Below are 18,850 nucleotides of genomic sequence, written 5' to 3'. Positions count from 1 at the left end.
CAGAGAAAGCTTAGTTATCACACAGGCAGGTGGTAGTCAAAATAACATACATAGCTCTGATCTCTAGCTGTCTACTGTGTATAGATCTCTTGCTGTCTCTCAGACTTGGATATACATTAATATATACTGGGGATGATACTGTGTATGTATGGCCATAAAGCTCACTTCAGAAGCTGTTGTGGAGAGAGGGCATTTCATTCCACTGCATGACTACGGTGTCATGCACAATTCCCATTCATTCCCTCTTGGTTTGAATGTAATGATCGCAACTAAGCAATGCAGACTAGAGCACGCTGTTCAGCTTCTCAGCGTGATTAGTAATGTAGTCACAGTACGTTTTTCAATCAGGCAGAGGCAGACCCGTCTTCTCTTCTAGCTCACGCACGCACATTCTTATTATAACTCTATGGCACGCACACACAATATAGGCTACATTGTCAGATACTTGATGAATGTGTCATTATTATCATGACTACGGTTTACCCACATGGTTACAGCTCCAAGTGGAGTTAGGAGGTTTTTGAGTTTAGACCGTTAATGTGGAGATAGACATGAATTTATACAATTTAGACATTTTTCTGATTTCTGTTATGATTGGACAGACCGAGCTCAATGCCAGTATACAACCCAGGGAAAAACAACATTGCTGGTCATAATTACATAATTGTATTTAAAAATCTGATATTGAGGCTATTGATAATATACACTGTATTATGCAGTCAAGGTTGTAAGCTAATTGTGTTTCTACTCCTTGTCAGTTCAAACTTTGGCAGTGCAAGCAAAGCAAAACGTCTGACTTCTGTTTCTGGAAGAATGTTGTTTATGATAGGTCTATAAATTGAAAGAGATATTACATATAGCTTGGCCTATATGGGGTCACCAACAATTTGATTTAAACTCTTTCATTATCATTAAGTGACATCTGAAGAACAGAAATGATATACACACGTTACGTTTTAACTAACAACATGTATTGTACAGTAACAGATTTCTGTTCAATAGTGCAGCAATAGTTATTGCCGTTAATAATTCTGGACACGAGGTAGCGGTGTACTACAGCTGCACATGAGGTTGGGTATAAGACAAATGTCAAACATCAATGGGCCTATCCTGAGCCGTTTAAATTCAAGGATAGGATTGGTGTGGCTAAGATAAAGATAAAGATAAAGGAAAGTATTAATTTTATTTCCAAGGTGCTGAACTCGCCAAGTCAGGAACCAAGTGCGTGTGTTTAGAATTTCATTTCAGTGCCATTGTTACTACAGTTTTATTATATAGCAATTAGGTGATCTAGCACCCCCTGCTGGCGATGAATGAAACAAGCGTCTGTTGTAGAACGGATGTTTGTACCAAAGAAGCTTGAAAGTCCATTTCCCGAGAAGTCGCAAGTATGACTCTCTTCGGTGTGACCTTGATATCTTCAATGTGACCTTGATAACAACAGGACATCTGCACAACAGGTCAGGTTGTGATTCGTGCCGTGCTGCTCTGTGTGTGGCTGTGCAGCTGATGCTACTGCAAAGCCTAGCGAAGCAGCAGCTACTACAGCTGGAGCTGAAGTGAACGTGACAGACCGCAGACCCATGCTTGCTGCAGGACATCATCTGAACATTGAACACACGACGGATGGACCACTGGTGCGCTGACATCGACAATGTTGTGACTGCTCGAACCCACGTACGAAATACTGCTCAGTCTAGCGAATTTAGCTCCGTGCATTTATCATTTATATAGCAAATGATACCGACCATAATAATCGCAATAATGCAACTTGGTGGTGGTATGTGTTCTGTGCAGTGATCACCAGGCGTAATAATGAGGAGCCGCAGTAATTCGGGAGTGAGACTTGATGGGTATGCTAGGCTACTCCATGAAACTATCCTATGCCATCAGGTAAGTCCTCTAAGGTGATTCTCTGCTATAGTTACACCCCGTTTGATATGCATTCAATTTGATACGAATTTTGTCTTGGTCTAGGACCCCATTCTACTCCTCAATGGGGCCATTTGGTTCCATTTGGAGCTCTGGTGGGGGTCCACGGACCCATGTTGAGAACCACTGATGTTCCACTTGTTGTGTTAACTGATGACACATTGTTGTGGGGGAAATGTATTTTAGTAGTGTTTTAATGTAACTATTAAGCTGTATGTTTGATTTACATAATCAGCCCCCCCGGCCCCCACATGAATCAGATTTCATTCATGTACATGTACACAATAGGTTGTGTATAGCCTACATACAGACAGTCTATAGGCCTATATGCTCTGACTCCACCATGCTTGCTCTGTGCTTGAGCAAAGTTCAACCCCAAAATAAATACCTAAAGCTGCGAGCTTGGAAGTTATGCCTTATCTGTTCACCACTTGAATTCACACTGTGTGCACACTCTGTTGAGGGCTGCTCATTATTATTACTGTCCCATAGGCCAGGGGGTCCGCGACCCCTAGGGGGTCCGCGGAGGTACTGCAGGGGGTCCACGAAATTATTGCTTAAAAAAAGCAATAATTTTTTTTCTTTTCTTTTTTTATTTTTATTTTTTTATTTTTTTTTTACCATTTTTCACATTTATGTTAAAAAATAAATCATGATTCTATCCATTTTGAATAGCTTGAATACATGATTACTATGCAATTGACAGATTGTTGATATTATTGACATTGGTTCTCAGTTAATAAGTAGTATGTTTAGAAATGGTTGTGGTACGGCCCACCCTGCTCGCTGTAACTTGTACATGTTTAAAATAAAAAATATGTCGTAGCCCCGACCCCCCCACCCTACGAGGTGGTAGGGGGTCCCTGCTCCATCTCCCCATCAGTTTGGGGGTCCCCGGCCTGAAAACGTTGAAGACCCCTGCCATAGGCCTACAGTACAACAGTGACATTGACATATGGCTTACATACTGTTGTCTTTAAAGGAGTCATCCAGTCCAAAACACATATAGGGTTAAATCTGTCTTTTATCATACCCCTTTATACCTGCTTTAGTCGATTTTTTTCATAGCTGCCCCTTTTGCTAGATTTCGGCTGCCCCTGTTGCTAGATTTTGCGGGCCCTCTCATAACTAACAGAGTGTATAGCCTTTATACTAGTGCGGTTATTTCTTCAGCTTCAAAGTTAGTATTTTTTTATTGGATTGTGTTTACACAACGTCCTGAGACCAACCAAACAGCTGTTTTGACCTCACAGGCACCCTTACTTGTCAAACGGCTTCTGCTCTGCACCAGAGCAGGGAGAGGAGAGGCTAGAAAGGGAGGGGAGGGAGGGGTCGGTTTGACAAGTAAGGGTGCCTGTGAGATCAAAACAGCGGTTTGGTTGGTCTCAGGACGTTGTGTAAACACAATCCAATAAAAAAATACTAACTTTGAAGCTGAAGAAATAACCGCACTAGTATAAAGGCTATACACTCTGTTAGTTATGAGAGGGCCCGCAAAATCTAGCAACAGGGGCAGCCGAAATCTAGCAACAGGGGCAGCTATGAAAAAAATTGAATAAAGCAGGTATAAAGGGGTATGATAAAAGACAGATTTAACCCTATATGTGTTTTGGTCTGGATGACTCCTTTAAGTGTTCAACTTATTTGAACAAAATAATTATTTAACAGTGTTCCACAACTACACTGTGTGTGTGTGTGTGTGTGTGTGTGTGTGTGTGTGTGTGTGTGTGTGTGTGTGTGTGTGTGTGTGTGTGTGTGTGTGTGTGTGTGTGTGTCCACAACTACACTGTGTGTGTGTGTGTGTGTGTGTGTGTGTGTGTGTGTGTGTGTGTGTGTGTGTGTGTGTGTGTGTGTGTGTGTGTGTGTGTGCGTGCGTGTGCGTGTGCGCGTTCGTGTTCGTTCCAGAACCCAGTAACAGGTTTACTGGCTGCCAGTGCAGAGAAGAAGGATGCCTGGGTGAGGGATAATGTGTACAGTGTGCTGTCTGTGTGGGGGCTGGGCATGGCCTACCGCAAGAATGCAGACCGGGATGAAGACAGGGCCAAGGCCTATGAATTGGAACAGGTGGGCTGCAAATATCACAATATCATAATCACTAGCCCATATACCTCAATATCGACTGTGATGATAATATTGTATTATAATTATTATTATTATTTTTTTCCCAAACATTTTCAGCAATAGAGAAAATAACATATTTACGTGCTCAATGCATTGTGAGTTTGTAGATCATCTATTTTAAGTGATTCATAACCTCATAAATCAGTCTCCTCCGGAAATCTACATTTCCTAGGGAAACTGATTTCCGGGAGAGGCTTCACGAAGCTAAGTGATTCAAGCCAGTGAAAGATATCCAAAATGCTATCCCAGATGATAGCATAATAGTCTCATATCCAGATAATGATATTTATATAACATTGATAGATTGCCCAGTCCTAGCTACACAAGACAGAGAGAGAAGGGGGCAGTGTCATGGTTTCTGTGACTATTTTGTTGGAAAATGGTATTGCTATGGTAGTGACCACCTTATTGTTTTTCTCTCTTTCTCCTTTATTTAATTAGATGAGTCCCGTTGAGACTCATCTGCTATTTTGCAAGGAATAATTACATCTTTCATGGAAGTGTCCTGTTATTTAGAATGGCTCCGTGCCATTAATGACATTCTAAATAACAGTACCTGAAGGACATAACCTTTCTTGAGTGCTGGTAATCCAAAAAAGTTATACATTAACATTACACATTGATACCATGTCAAACAGAACAGCTGCAGATCTCAATGTGTAACATGAACTAAACTCTCCCAAATGGATTAAGTGCTGCAGTTTAATGCCTTTCTGTAGCTGGCCCCAGGACCTTGGAGCAGAGGTCATGAATTTGAACTTTGGCCTCAGGTTAAAGGGACAGGTACTAATAGAATCACAAGGCCATGAGCAAGGTAGCAATGCAAAACAACTTGATTCCAACAAACTGGCTTCAAAATATTTAATGAAAAGGTTAAATGCTGGTTAAAATCAAATCAAAGCTGTGAACAGTAACATGTTAGGCACCTTTTAAAATGTTTGTCACTGCTTTCTGACTGTGGGAAAGTTATAGATTTTGAAGTTTTTAGATTAGAGCTTCATGCATGTACCTTTTGTAATAGTATTTTCGGTAGATATTTGTATAGAAAAGCCTAACCAGGGACTAGGGTCGCAAATTAGCCCTGGCTATGAACCCTACAGTATATACAATGCAACGGTTTCATGTTTTTTTTTTTTTATAATTTGATACATTTTTTTGTATTATCCCTGTCAAATAAACATAAATAAATACAATAAAAATAAAAAATGGCAATTTAATACAGCTTTATAAATTAAAGTGTGCTAATGAAGACCTCTGTGATGGAATAAGTCAAAGTACTGAATATCCACTTTCAACCTGGCATCCCTTTGGGGAATGTCATACAGTAGTTGATTGTATTGAGAATGTTTAGGGCTTAACTATTATTATTATACTAACCCTAACTATTATTGTTCCTTGGCAGAGTGTGGTGAAACTGATGCAAGGACTTTTGCAGTGCATGATGAGGCAGGTAAGTCACTAGTACCCTACCCCCTCCAACAATAATAATCGATGACCCCTTACAATATTTGTGTTAAAATGTTTTAAAAAATATTCAAAATGTCTCAAATTATTTCAAGTTTCTTTTTAAATAGCTGATCTACAAGTTCACAATGTGTCACATCTCTGCGTGTTGTGAGCTTGTAGATCATCTATAAAAAGCCAATGTATACAGGGTTAAATTGGTTTAACTGTTTTTGATGCTATATTAACAATATCATTTTGCTGGGGACCCCCTGGAACCCCCTCAAGGACACCCAGGGTTCCCTGGACCCCACTTTGAGAACCACTGATCTAAGCTGTCAATTTCTCTAGGATATGGATGCTCTGCCATTTTAATGATGCTATTCTTGGTCCTGTCTGACCCATATTTGAAAGAAACCCACTAGGGCAGTGGTTCTCAAAGTGGATTCCTGGGACTCTGTGGGTTCCTTTTATGTAACTCTGACAGTGTATAAATGGAACCAATCGGGTTCATTTGGTTCCATTTGAAATGTTGAAATTTGAAGGTTTGAGAAACACTGCACTAGGGCAAACCTGGCTTCATGAGCAGTGACCACCTGTTTGACACTACAGGTGGACAAGGTGGAGAAGTTCAAACAGACACAGAGTACCAAGGACTGCCTGCACGCAAAATACGACACGCCCACCTGTGCCACAGTGGTGGGAGACGACCAGTGGGGCCATCTGCAGGTGGATGCCACCTCCATTTACCTGCTGCTGCTGGCACAGATGACTGCCTCAGGTAGGCTGGCTGTCCTTACAGTACAACATGCTCAGGGGGACAACTGAGGATCTTGCTGTGCGCATACTGTAGGTAATGGATGCATGGTTGTCACACTGTTAATGCTGGCCATGTCTGTTTTGGAGGTGGCCTAACACAACAACAAAAGGCTAAAATTAAATGAGCAGAAAGGGAGAGTAGATCTAGGCGGGGAAGTCAAGTCTAAAGAGGTGGGTTTTGTGGGAGGCTTTTTCTTCTTCACAAATCAGTGCTATTGAACACACTTTACGCTGGTTAAAAAATATTGAACCAATCTGAAAAGTAGTAAAAAGCGACCAAAACCTCCTTACTCCACTTGAGCTGGATGTATTTTTTTTCTCCTTCATTTCTAGCTACAACATTTGCCACGGTCGTCTAAATAGGACCCTGAATGTTAATTCAACTGAGAACGTACAAATGCTATCCTTTGGTTACATGCCTACACTCAGATATATATATTACAAATGGATATATGAGCACTGATTGTACTGTGTTGCATGTCATGTTTTTGTGCAGGTCTGCGTATTATCTCTAACTTGGACGAGGTAGCCTTCATCCAGAACTTGGTCTTCTACATAGAGGCTGCCTACAAAGTAGCAGTAAGTACAGTAGCACTCTCATTGGGTGGGAGAGATGTACAGTAAATACAGAGATGTAGAGGCAGACACACTAATTGGATGGACAGTAAGAAGAGGACCCAGGAGGGATGTTGCACAGAGCTAGGGGAAACATTGTGATAAAGGGAGCGGAGAAGTAATTTCACTGGTATAATGAAAAATATTGATATTGTGAAGGGCAGGGCCATGCATGTACAGTATCTGGTGAGAGAGCGTTGTAAGCGTGGGCAAGAATCAAGAGTTACAGCGGCAAAAGTAGGCAGGAGTTATGAGACTGGTTTAGCGTTGTTGTCACGATGATCTTTGTTCCTGTAGGATTATGGGATGTGGGAGCGAGGGGACAAGACCAACCAGGGCATCCCTGAGCTCAATGGCAGCTCTGTGGGCATGGCCAAGGTATGTGTTGTACATCTATCTCGCTGTTTCACTGTTACACCTTCAAACCCTGAATGAAGCATGAAGACAAGACAACTAAAAACAAGAAGGTAGATTTTCCAGTGTGTGTGCGGGCATGTGTGTGTTTGCAGGCAGCTCTGGAGGCTATAGATGAGTTGGATCTGTTTGGGGTGAATGGAGGGCCAAAGTCAGTGATCCATGTTTTACCAGACGAGGTGGAACACTGTCAGGTATGACTGACCTGCTGTGGAGTGTTCTCACTGACTACTGTCACAAACATCTTCCCTGTCTTCATTCAAGTGACTGTGTTTACATGGAGACCATTTCGTCAACCTGTTCAACTCATGACATGTAGGCCGCCTGTGTCTATTTGCCTCTCACTATTCAGCAAAGGGCTGGGCAATTTATCAGAAGAGTAATCAAAACTGATATTTAGAACCAATAACTCATGTAGGTTAATCGAACAATTGAGAAGCAGGGTTGTGAGCTTGTAGCTATTTTCACAATTTCTTTCAAAAGAATCATACATTAATCATAATTGAAGCAAAATAATGAAATAACGGTGATATTGATCTCCCCAGTCCATCCTGTGCTCCATGCTGCCAAGGGCCTCCACCTCCAAGGAGATTGATGCTGGACTTCTGTCTGTCATCTCATTCCCCGCCTTTGCGGTTGAGGACGCTGACCTGGTTGCCATCACCAAGTCTGAGATCATAAACAAGTTGCAGGTACTGCGAAGAACAAGAGAAACTAGCTGCTCACAGGAGGTAGCAGCAAAGTTAAAAACGTGTGGTGGGTGCTTCTAGGATCAGTGGGATAAGAGGAGAGATCCGAGCACTCAAAAAGTTAAAAGAGGAGGAGAACGGAGGTAAAAACGATTTTACGTCCGTTCTCCACCTCTTTTAACTTTTTGAGTGCTCGGATCTCTCCTCTCTTTTTCAAGTTGCAGGTACTGTCTACCAAGAAAGTCTCTGCCGGTTAATTTCACTGTAAAATGAACGTCTTAATTAAGTCTTGCACTATTCCATTCTGTTCTAAGTTGTTGTTATTGGATAATAAGCACTTGTGGAAGTGAGTGAAATGAGACAAACAGACTGAGTATGCAGTCTCTGATGTTTACTTCCAAACACCAGTGTCCATTCTGAGGTGCGATACCTTCATCTAGTGTTCACCACACACTATAATATTCCTTCTCTTCCTCATACTTTCAGGGTCGATATGGCTGCTGTCGTTTCATCAGGGATGGATACCGTTGTCCTCAAGAGGTACCGCATTCTTTGTCCATTCTTTTTTCTAAAATGTATTCATATATTTTGTATTAGCCTGGTAAACCCTCCCGGCTGTGAATAAAATTTCAATTTGGATAACATAACTCGATGCTGGCATAATTGAAGCTGCTAGGGGGAGACAGGAGAGACACTTCTGCAAGTTTTAAGACAGAAGACATTGGGCCCTATTTTGCGTGTCTTAATTACCAGAGAGTCGTGGCCAAAGCTGTTTAGCTATTTTGAGGAAGGTAAAATGCGGCTTGGGCCAAGGCGCTATACGGTAAATGGCCCTGAATTAGTCATAGTGCAATGGTGTGACTAATTCAGGGCTCTTTACCGTAAAACAGCATTGGCCACGCCTCTAAGTTTTAAAAATAGGCCCCAATGTGTACTACTAGAAGATACTAAATATTTAATTTCAATATTTCAATATTTAAAGTGAATGTTTTAAGCTGGAAGGTGCTTTGCCACTGTCTCCCAGGACCCCTCTCGTCTGCACTATGACCCCGCTGAGCTGAAGCTGTTTGAGAATATAGAATGCGAGTGGCCTGTGATCTGGACATTTCTCATTCTGGATGGCATCTTTAATGGAGACCACGTACAGGTAATGGAACAAAGCAACATGAGAGTCCATAAGGAGCATGCAGAAGACACTTAACAGCAGCGGCTCTCAAAAAGTATTTGTTTGCGGATCGCCATCAGAAAAATATTTATTTGTGAAAGTAATGCCCACACAAGATTTGTGTTATTCAAAAATACAAAATTCTTCAGGAAAATAGCAGATCTACAATGTGAGCTTGTAGATCTCTCGGCTTAAAGTGGTTAAACTGATTTTGATGCTTTATTAACACATTCTACTGGGGAGCCCCCCAAGGACCCCTGGTTGTCCCTGGACCTCACTTTGAGAACCTGTTGAGGTACTCGCAGGGGTTAAAGTTCTCAGTCCTGGTGACTGATTTCAGTCTTAAGGATTCCATTGGGGCTATTTCTGAGATCAGTGCAGATGTTTTACTTTAACCCCTGTACTCGGCTAAGTGACACTCCAGCGTTTAGCACCATCAGGGCCTCACGCGACCTAGTTGAAGTACTTTATGCGGCTGAGCTGTGGCTTCTAGGTTCAACTGTGCGCTACAATTGGTTGAGAGGATTTTCTACAAAAATCACAATCGGATTGCACATACCGCACAAACAGTTCACTCATTTCTGTGCTTCAGCTGACATAGTCTGATGTATTTATGTGGGAATTCTATCGTCATAAAATAAAATAATACCAATTAAACCACCAACTGCATCAACGTCTTATAAACTACTCCTATCTCTCTGTTTATAGACAGTTTATAATCCTACAAAGATATGGTAATGGCAGATGACCTTTGACCAAGGATGGAGAAGAGACAAAATACAGTTTTATGGTTCCCTAAATAAATAGGGTTTTTATTTTTTTTTATAAAGAAGAACATTTCAAAGGATCGGAAAGAGAGAAATATCCATACAAACAAATCATGATCAAATTATACTATAAAAGAGAACGCTTTTAGGAGTGAACCCTTTTTATACCCCCGGGGGTTTGACTTTTGCAATAATGCTTGCGTAGCAGGAACAATACTCAGATACATTTACTCCAATTACTTTTCCTGGAACAAGCTACTGTTAGGCAGTAGCTTAACCACAGGCACCTGGGGGCCTGTGGTTAAGCTACTGCCTAACAGTCCCTTGTTCCAGGAAACACACACAAAAACATTTTGAGAGAATGCATACATTACATGCAGGATGGTCTCAAAGGTCACATAAATGCAATGTCTGTCCTCTGCTGGCACTGCAACAACAGTTGAATATTTGTACCAACATTACACGTCCCCCCTGTAATAATTATGCCTTAATACATGTATAATTCAGTAAGCATCTTTTTTTAATTTTATATATGTTTTATCATATCTCATATGCCCCGGGATTTGATCCCAGAACTCAGCACTGTTTTAGTATTGAGTTCCATATGTCGGTCTCCCTTGACCACAATACTGGTCAGTGTAGGTCGGTTGATCATAACCATAGTTAACCAGCTGTGGTGCAAAAACCGGTGGTGGAGGCTGACGTTGCGTCCCACCACCGCAGTCCTGGTGGGATTGCCGGTAATCCCAGTTGCCCGATGTTCTCTGTGGTTGAACTGGCTGGTCTCTGGGATTTCCCTGGTACTTTTTCTTCTTCTTGCTGTGTTGGCCTGGTTGGGCTGGAACCAAAGAGTCGTGGTTTTCTCCTTGCTGTCGCAGAGCTCCATTTCCTGTCTTGCGAGTGGCCATCACTCTGGCCACGGGCATGGGTAAGTGGAGGCTTCCAACACCCCCTCTGGCCAGTTGCATCTCTCCTGGAGCTCTTCTGAGGACACGACTGAGTCCAGTAACAAACTCAAAACCATAGGGCTGTGGGAAGGGTCCTAAAACAGCGACAGTTTCAAACAGGCCCCCCTCTTTAGTATTAACACTATCTATCTTTGCCCACACTTGGCCTTGGCACTCATCCTGAATGTCGGTGACCAGGTAGGTGGTCACCTTGGCTGGGCCGATATCACCCCAACCATTGCCCTCTAGGAAGGCGACTGTGACACCTTTGGCCTCAGACTGGGTCTCCAGGTAGGCCAGCTCACATGGCCCACATGGGTTGTATGGGCTCCTGTATGGACGTCGTCCAGGCCGGACACCAACGATGGTTTCCCATACCTTTGGGTCCTGCAGCTCATTGTCTTTGAACTTTCTACCTTTTTGGCTGTAGAGCTGAAGGCGTTGTTTCCTCACGGATGTTCCCGGAGTCACCTTCCTCCTTAGCCAGATAACGGTGGATATTGGTGCCACACACCCCTCTATGGAAGGTGAAGGGTCAGTGAGGGCAGCTCCAGGCATAAGGGCCGGCGTGGCGACAGCCCCAGCCAAAGCCCGTAGCGGATTCTCTGTGTCTCTCAGAGTTTCGCCCAACTGACCCAGTCTGCCAGTATCCAAGAGGTCATTCCCCTCCTCGGCATGGAGGTGGGGAACCATCTCGGTGTCCCCGACTGATGACATTTGCAGTCTCATGTCGATAACTGCGCCAAGATTCCCACTAAGGAAGAGGGGTCTCTCGAGGCACTGCAGGTTGATCTGCTCTCGCCTCTGAGAGTTAGACACGGATGTCTCGCCGGTGGTTGTGCGCTGTATGCTTCGAATGGTCTCGGCCAGCGCGGCATCCGGCACCAGCAGCTCAATGTGGAGGTTCCCCACATCTCTTTCCATGGCATTTAAAAATGCCCAAATGGATGCTTTCAGATCATAAAACCCAAACAGTGTCATTACCATTCGGCCCACATTTCGGGCATTGGCAAATCTGAACAGGTTTGAATAGTACCAGTCCAATTTGACTTGCTGTTGTCGCACTGTCATTTCAGACGTGCATCTAGTCAATGCCACATGCACCACCTTGGTATAGCCCATGTCTCTCATTGCATGGGCGTCTGTGAGCACTATTTGCCCGTCGGCCAGCAGTGGACCTACTTCTGGGTGTACATACCGCTGGCATTCTTTTTTGAGGGCAGGTCCCGCCATGTTCTCAATGGACCAGGCCATGCCCCCCTCATTGTTTAAACGCCTATTTGCGGGGTTTACAACCCATGCAGATTCATGCGGACGGAAATCTTCCAGGTGCATTTCCTGGACTGTCAACCTGTTCATGGTTGTGCGTGTCGCTGGGTAGTCTCTTGGCGGTAATGTTAATAAATGTGGGACCAAGTCCATACTCAGACTGTTAATTTGCATGGGATTTCTGGGTAGGACATGCCCCTCCTTTGTGGGAGCGCTCCCCGTGGAGAGAGGCCATCTTCCCCAATTTCCCAGACTCCCTTGATTATCCCATTCCAAACCTGCGGAGCCTGTTTGGCCCCAAACATCATGTTCCACTTCCTTGTATGTGGGAAGCGTTCCCATGCAGTTATAGCCATATCTCTTGGCTGCTGACCACATTCCCTGTTCGTGGTGTGAAAGGTTTTGTTTCAGGAGCTGACTCAGTTCATGCCCTATGGGTGGCAAGGACCTGGTTCTCGGCTCTGGGTCATCATTTTGACCGTCTTGGTGTTGGTCATATGCGGTAGAAGCCACCAACAGTGGTCTTGATTCAGACAAAAACTCATCTGCACTCAAGTTGGAAGTAGCCATTGTTAATTGGCGAGTCCTGACTTCCCCCTAGTTCGATGAGTCCTTGACAGAGTATTCTGCTCAGCTTTCTGAGCCTCTGTGCTCACTGTGGTCGGGTCAATACTCGCCCGGATATATAGCACACAGTTAAAACTAGTCCTGGAAGTCCCTGTCAATAACAATTCTACAACCATGCGGAGTAGATTATTCGGTGGGAACTAAATTAACGTCTAATCGATTGTTAATTAATTAACCCGTCGATCAATCAAGCAATCAATAAGGCACACCCGAGGGACGCCATGTTGAGGTACTCGGCTAAGTGACGCCCCTGAGACACACACTCCAGCATTTAGCACAAGCACGACCTAGTTGAAGTACTTTATGCTGCTGAGCTCTGGCTTCTAGGTTCACCGCCGAGATCCCCACTCTCTAACCACAACTGTGCGCTACTACAATTGGTTGAGAGGGCTTTCTATATTCTATAAAACAAATAAAAACACCAACTGCATCAACGTCTTATAAACTACTCCTATCTCACTGTTTATAGACAGTGGACAGTTATCTCTGAGTAGAGTGCCTTTACATATGGATAAAGACAGCTTTTCTGTGTCACTCATAGATGAAATTATTTTATGCACCTTGGGGATTGTGTACATCTGCACACGATACCCGTGTCCCCTTGTGATGGGACCACCGACACTAATTACCACCCGTGATGATCAGTAATCAGGCTTTGTTTCAGCCACTGTTTCAGCCACTCTCATGTACCTCTGTTTAACTTTAGAGCAGCCTTCAGTCCAATCTGGGCTGGGGTCCTCAAGAGAGGAACCCTCACTTAGTAGTAGTAGTAGTTTGTTTTGGTCATAAAATAATATTCTCTTTCACATTTTATGGATTAGACCATAAAGGTTTAGGCTGAAGCCAATGGCTTATTCTGCCTATCCTTTTCACAACAAGGAGCAAATGTTAAAAAACTAAAAAACGAACTATTAAAACAAGAGAAAAAAACGCAAAACTAAACAAAAGAGAAAACGAACAAAAGACAAATACAACGGAGAAAAGACAAAGACAACGTAGAAAAAAGATAAATGTGATCACTCAAGATTGCAAAAGAAAAGACAACAATAAATGAATTATAGTGATTATAGTGTTACTTTATCATATATATAATATATAATTAATAAGATAATCACTAAGATATCATACTAATTCACAATGTTCTATATTTTTCTATTATCACTCCTCGTGGTTACTGACAGTCCTGGGCTCCCAGAGGGTTAATGAGAATCTACTGTATGTGACAACAGATGAAACCATTTGGCTATGCAATCTAGAAGCACATTCTGGACTCACCCAAAGAGTTGAGGTATAATTATCCTACAAAGAGATGGTAATGGCAGATGACCTTTTACCAAGAATCGGAGCAGAGATGAAATAAAAAAAATTGGTTCACTAAATAAATAGGGTTAAAAAAAATTATAAAGAAGGAAATTACAAAGGATAGGAAAGAGAGAAATCTGAACAAATATGTTTAGCAACGGCAAAAGAGGGCGCGTTTTTAGGAGCAAACCCTTTTTATACCCCCTGGGGTCAGGGCAGATGCAGCCCTCCCCCCCATTGTGGCGGATGTGACTTTTGCAACAATGCTTGCGTAGCAGGAACAAATACTCAGATACGTTTACTTTTGAGTTCATACCGTCTTGCCTTCTTCTCTCTGCACCCTATGTCACCCCAGGTGCCTGTGGTTAAGCTACTGCCTAACAGTCGCTTGTTCCAGGAAACATACTGTAGTGTACACAGAAACATTTTGAGAGAATGCATACATACAGGATGTATGGTTGAACTGGCTGGTCTCTGGGCTTTCCCTAATACTTTTTTTTTCCTTTTTCTTGCCGTGTCGGCCTGGTACGGCCGGCCATACATTAGCTGGGCTGGAACCCCATAGTCATGGTTTCCTGTCTTTCAAACAGCCATCACTCTAGCCACGGACATGGGTATGGGCGGGCTTCCACAGGAACCACACACTTAAAGGATCATACCGATGATCTGGCTTGTATAAACCCAATTACTGATGACCAACCACCATTTTCCTTTTTTTTGGTTGTTTTTTTGATGAAGCACGATATGAGAGTTCAATGAGAGAGAGAAAAACGATTGATTGAAATTCAAACATCGAGATGTAAATAAAACACATGGATTGTGTGTTCTACACAGGTGGAGGAGTACCGTGAGGCTCTGGAGGGCATTCTGATTAGAGGGAAGAACGGCATCAAACTGGTGCCTGAACTTTATGCTGTACCACGTGAGAAGGTATTATTATATTATATTCTATTACTGTATAACAAAAAATGGGACAGCATCTGAGCTGTCAAACAGGGATGTAGCATTCAACAAATGAAACGTAGAACATGTTGTGTTGTGTTTTCTTGTTTGCAGATGGAGGAGGAGTACAGCAACCCTCACACAGTGGACAGAGTGGCCTTGGGGCAGCTGCCTCACATGTGGGCACAGTCGCTCTACATCTTAGGTGGTCTTTTGGCTGAGGTATAAGTCATAGGGAATATTATAAAGTTAGCCATACTCCTGTACGCCGGTGGTTCTCAGGCTGTGGGGTCAAGAAGTGACAATTTCAGGACTTTTAAGACCTTTTAATAACTCAAAAAAAGAAAGAAAGAAAAGAAAAATAGTAGACCATACATAATGCATCAAAAGTAATTTACAAACTATATACTATAAAAACTGGTCAAACATCGGCCAAATTATAATATTATAAAGAGGCATACAAGCTCACAACGCCTTGCAACGAGAGTAGGCGTGGTGAGCTTGCTTGTACATTTCAAGTGCTTGTCAGGGTGGGGGGAAGGGGGGGGGGGTCTCCAGTTAAAATATGATTATATTGGGCGGTCGTGGCCAGAAAAGGTTGAGAACCACTGTTATAGACTACATTCACATGGTGACCATTTTGCTTGCTCTGACCTCACAGACATTATAATAAACCTAGAGCAGGGGTCTTTAACAGGGGGTCCGGGACCCCCAGGGGGTCCCCAGACTTACTACAGAGGCGCCACCAAATCTTTGTGTGATGGGTACATTTCTTTTAGTTTAACAACTTGACATCGCATCCCTATTCTGAGGAGAACTTTGGCCTAAAATAGCAGATCTACAAGCTCTCAACGCCTCAAGGTTGTAGATCGGCTATTTTCGGCAAATAAGTTGGGTGTGGAGGTAAGAAAAGAGCAAACCAAGTACCGAGTGATAGGTCAAGTTTACAAAGTAGCGACAATGTAAGTGATTGAATGTCTGAAAAAACACATTGACATGAATCCAACATATTAGACTGATGACAGTGCTGTCAAACAAGTCTATGAATCTATGAACCTATGAAATCGATGAAAATCTGCAACACAGTTTTATACAACATGTAGAGGGGGTCCCTGCTTCATCTGTCTCTCAACTAAGGGGTCCTTGGCCTGAAAACATTGAAGACCCCTGACCTAGAGTAAAGCAGCTTCCATCATTTTGCTCTGTGTGTGTGTCACCAGGGTTTTCTGGCCCCAGGGGAAATAGACCCACTCAACAGGAGATTCTCTACTGACATCAAGCCTGATGTTGTGGTCCAAGGTCTGCCTCCAACTCTCTGCCCTCCTGGAACACAATAGTACTGTGACGACTGCATGATCATATACTGGCCTGATATCATCTAGCCAATATACAGTATCTTATATCGTTGTTGTCGGGTGGAAACCTTGTATGTCCAAAACTGTTCGTTTTCTATTTATCATTTTAGAAAATAGACGATCTACAAGCACACAGTTTTGTGCGACAGTCTTGTATGATGAAGCAGGGCTTTACATTTACAAAAAAAAAGTACACATTTGAAACGTGGAGATATAAGGTTTCTGCCCGACAGAGATTATATGTTTTATGGTATAAAAGAAAAGAAAAGATGGGGAGTTACAGTAGGCTTTCAATTAGGAAAAGATTCGGGTTGGGGTTATGTTTAGATTTAGATATTTAGAGTTTTCGCTTTCTAAGTTCGTGTTGGCGTTATGGCCAATTCATTCTTATCGCAAATAGCTGATCTAGAGATTGTAGATGAGCCATTTTCAGCGTTAGGATTTAGGGCTATAAATTGCTAAAATGTTGATGTGCGTGTCCAGTCTGTGTTCTAGCAGAGTCCAAGGAGATCCAGGACTTGTTGAAGGACTATGGCATCGAGGTTCAGACGGTATCAGAGGTGTTGCCCATCAGAGTCATGCCTGCTCGCATCCTCAGTCACATCTATGTCAAACTGGGTACCAATCTTGTTGCATCATCTATCATTATTAGTAGTAGTATTGCTGTGTAGTCGGGGGTGTTATGGATATTTCGCGCTAATCAGTCTAAAAGTGCAACATTTTGCACAGATGTAGCCCAGGGCATGCTCTAATGATTTAGCTAGGGCGCCCGAGTCGGCGACCTTCGGGGTCGCCACAACGGCCAAATCAAGTTGGGCTCCCATCGACTTTCAATACAGGAGGAAAATACCCAGAAAAACACTTTTTTTCTGGGTATTTAAGTAGGATGTGAGGGGTCTAACTAGGGGTTTGTCATGATGCTGAATCCATTACAAGCATTTGTTTTGCACAAAAGACATTCCTTGGGCTAGAAATGGCCTCAGAAAACGATGCATATATGGGTGAGCATTCATGTTAGTCGGAGGCCTTAGGGTTTTTTTTTCTCGTGCTAATCAGTCTAAAAGCGCCAAAGTTTGCACAGATGTAGCCCAGGGCATGCTCTAATGATTTAGCTCGGGCGCCTGAGTCGGCGACCTTCGGGGTCCCAGAAAACGATGGTTTAGTGATGAAAAGTGATGAGTCATCACTTTTCAGAGTTTTGTGGGTGTTTTCTGGAGCTGTGGCAACCCCGAATGTCGCAGACTCGGGCGCCCTAGCTAAATCATTAGAGCATGCCCTGGGCTACCTCTGTGCAAAATTTTGCACTTTTAGACTGATTAGCGCGACATTACCATGTCATCTCCCTAACGCCCCCGACTAGTGAGTGTGTTTGACTGCCTGCATACTGCATTATGTGACTGTAATAAGGACGATGTTTTTGTTTCTACAGGACACTGCAAGAAACTGAATTTGAGTGGGAGGCCCTACAGGCATATTGGAGTTCTGGGAACTTCCAAATTGTACGAAATCAGAAACCGGACCTACGCATTCACTCCTCAGGTAAAACAGTTGCCCTTAAACACCTGTTATTTGGACTGTAAAGGTGAAGAGTGCTTCGATGCGACGTGTTGTTAACTTGAAGATCTCTTGAAGAGCTGATGTCGTGCAACAGAGTATAAATGAAGCTTGATATACTTGGTTTGGTGTCCCGTGCCAAAAACTGACAAACTACGAGCTCACAATGCATCGCATCTCAACGCACACAAACTCACTAATTCACTCACACACTCACACACACATAACATTCTTTGTTTTCCCCCAATCCCTCACTCACACACAGATACTGTAACATGCTCTCTGTTTTCTCCTCATTCACTCACTCACACCATGTAGGCTTAACCGGAAATATATTGAAACTGATATTTAGGATATTTAGGATAACTGACTTTAATCTTGCGAATAATGGAACTGAGAAGCTTTTTAACTTTTTCCCCTTATATATCAAGGAATTTCTTTTTATAATCGTCGAAATTGATTATTCTGATTAACCACTTATTATTGTATTATACATCGATGCACAATGGTACCTTGTCAAATGCAACACGCTGTGAGCTTGAAGATCAGCTATTTTCAACATATATATTTTTGTAATAATCGTTCGTAACTCGTAATCAAGGAAACAGTTTTAAATAATCATATCATGGTCTCATGTTTTTCCTCATTCGCTCCCTCTCGCACGTCATGCTCTGTTTTCCCTCATGTGTGCGTCATGGCTGTAGTTCCTGGACCAGCATCATTTCTACCTGGCCCTGGACAACCAGATGATAGTGGAGATGCTGCGTACAGAGCTGGCCTACCTGTCCTCCTGCTGGAGGATGACTGGACGACCCACCCTCACCTTCCCCATCACTCGCAGCATGCTGGGTAGGAGGACTCCACCAGCGGAGGAAGAATATTCACATTT

At 43.0% G+C, this 18,850-nt stretch overlaps 1 protein-coding gene across 2 annotated transcripts in view; it reads left to right on the top strand.

Annotated features, from left to right (window-relative positions):
* The first annotated feature begins 1,528 nt into the window (after positions 1–1,528).
* phka2 (phosphorylase kinase, alpha 2 (liver)) overlaps positions 1,529–18,850 on the top strand; it is a 32,340-nt gene continuing 15,018 nt past the window's right edge. For both annotated transcript variants that reach the window (XR_013962185.1, XM_080729696.1), the window contains exons 1-17: positions 1,529–1,677; positions 1,798–1,893; positions 3,838–3,996; positions 5,456–5,503; positions 6,109–6,277; positions 6,812–6,894; positions 7,228–7,308; positions 7,440–7,538; positions 7,890–8,036; positions 8,520–8,573; positions 9,058–9,180; positions 14,945–15,040; positions 15,167–15,274; positions 16,273–16,351; positions 16,891–17,025; positions 17,837–17,946; positions 18,666–18,810. Coding sequence is in view for 1 of the 2 variants with exons in the window: in XM_080729696.1 (XP_080585822.1) it covers positions 1,816–1,893; positions 3,838–3,996; positions 5,456–5,503; positions 6,109–6,277; positions 6,812–6,894; positions 7,228–7,308; positions 7,440–7,538; positions 7,890–8,036; positions 8,520–8,573; positions 9,058–9,180; positions 14,945–15,040; positions 15,167–15,274; positions 16,273–16,351; positions 16,891–17,025; positions 17,837–17,946; positions 18,666–18,810 (1,714 nt within the window). In the remaining variant the exon portion in view is untranslated. The remainder of the gene's footprint in view (positions 1,678–1,797; positions 1,894–3,837; positions 3,997–5,455; positions 5,504–6,108; positions 6,278–6,811; positions 6,895–7,227; positions 7,309–7,439; positions 7,539–7,889; positions 8,037–8,519; positions 8,574–9,057; positions 9,181–14,944; positions 15,041–15,166; positions 15,275–16,272; positions 16,352–16,890; positions 17,026–17,836; positions 17,947–18,665; positions 18,811–18,850) is intronic.

Source organism: Nannobrachium achirus (assembly GCF_963921795.1).
Source record: "Nannobrachium achirus genome assembly, chromosome: 7".
Classification (NCBI taxonomy): domain Eukaryota; kingdom Metazoa; phylum Chordata; class Actinopteri; order Myctophiformes; family Myctophidae; genus Nannobrachium; species Nannobrachium achirus.
Note: the sequence above shows the minus strand (reverse complement) of the source record. Positions and strands in the feature narration are given on the sequence as shown.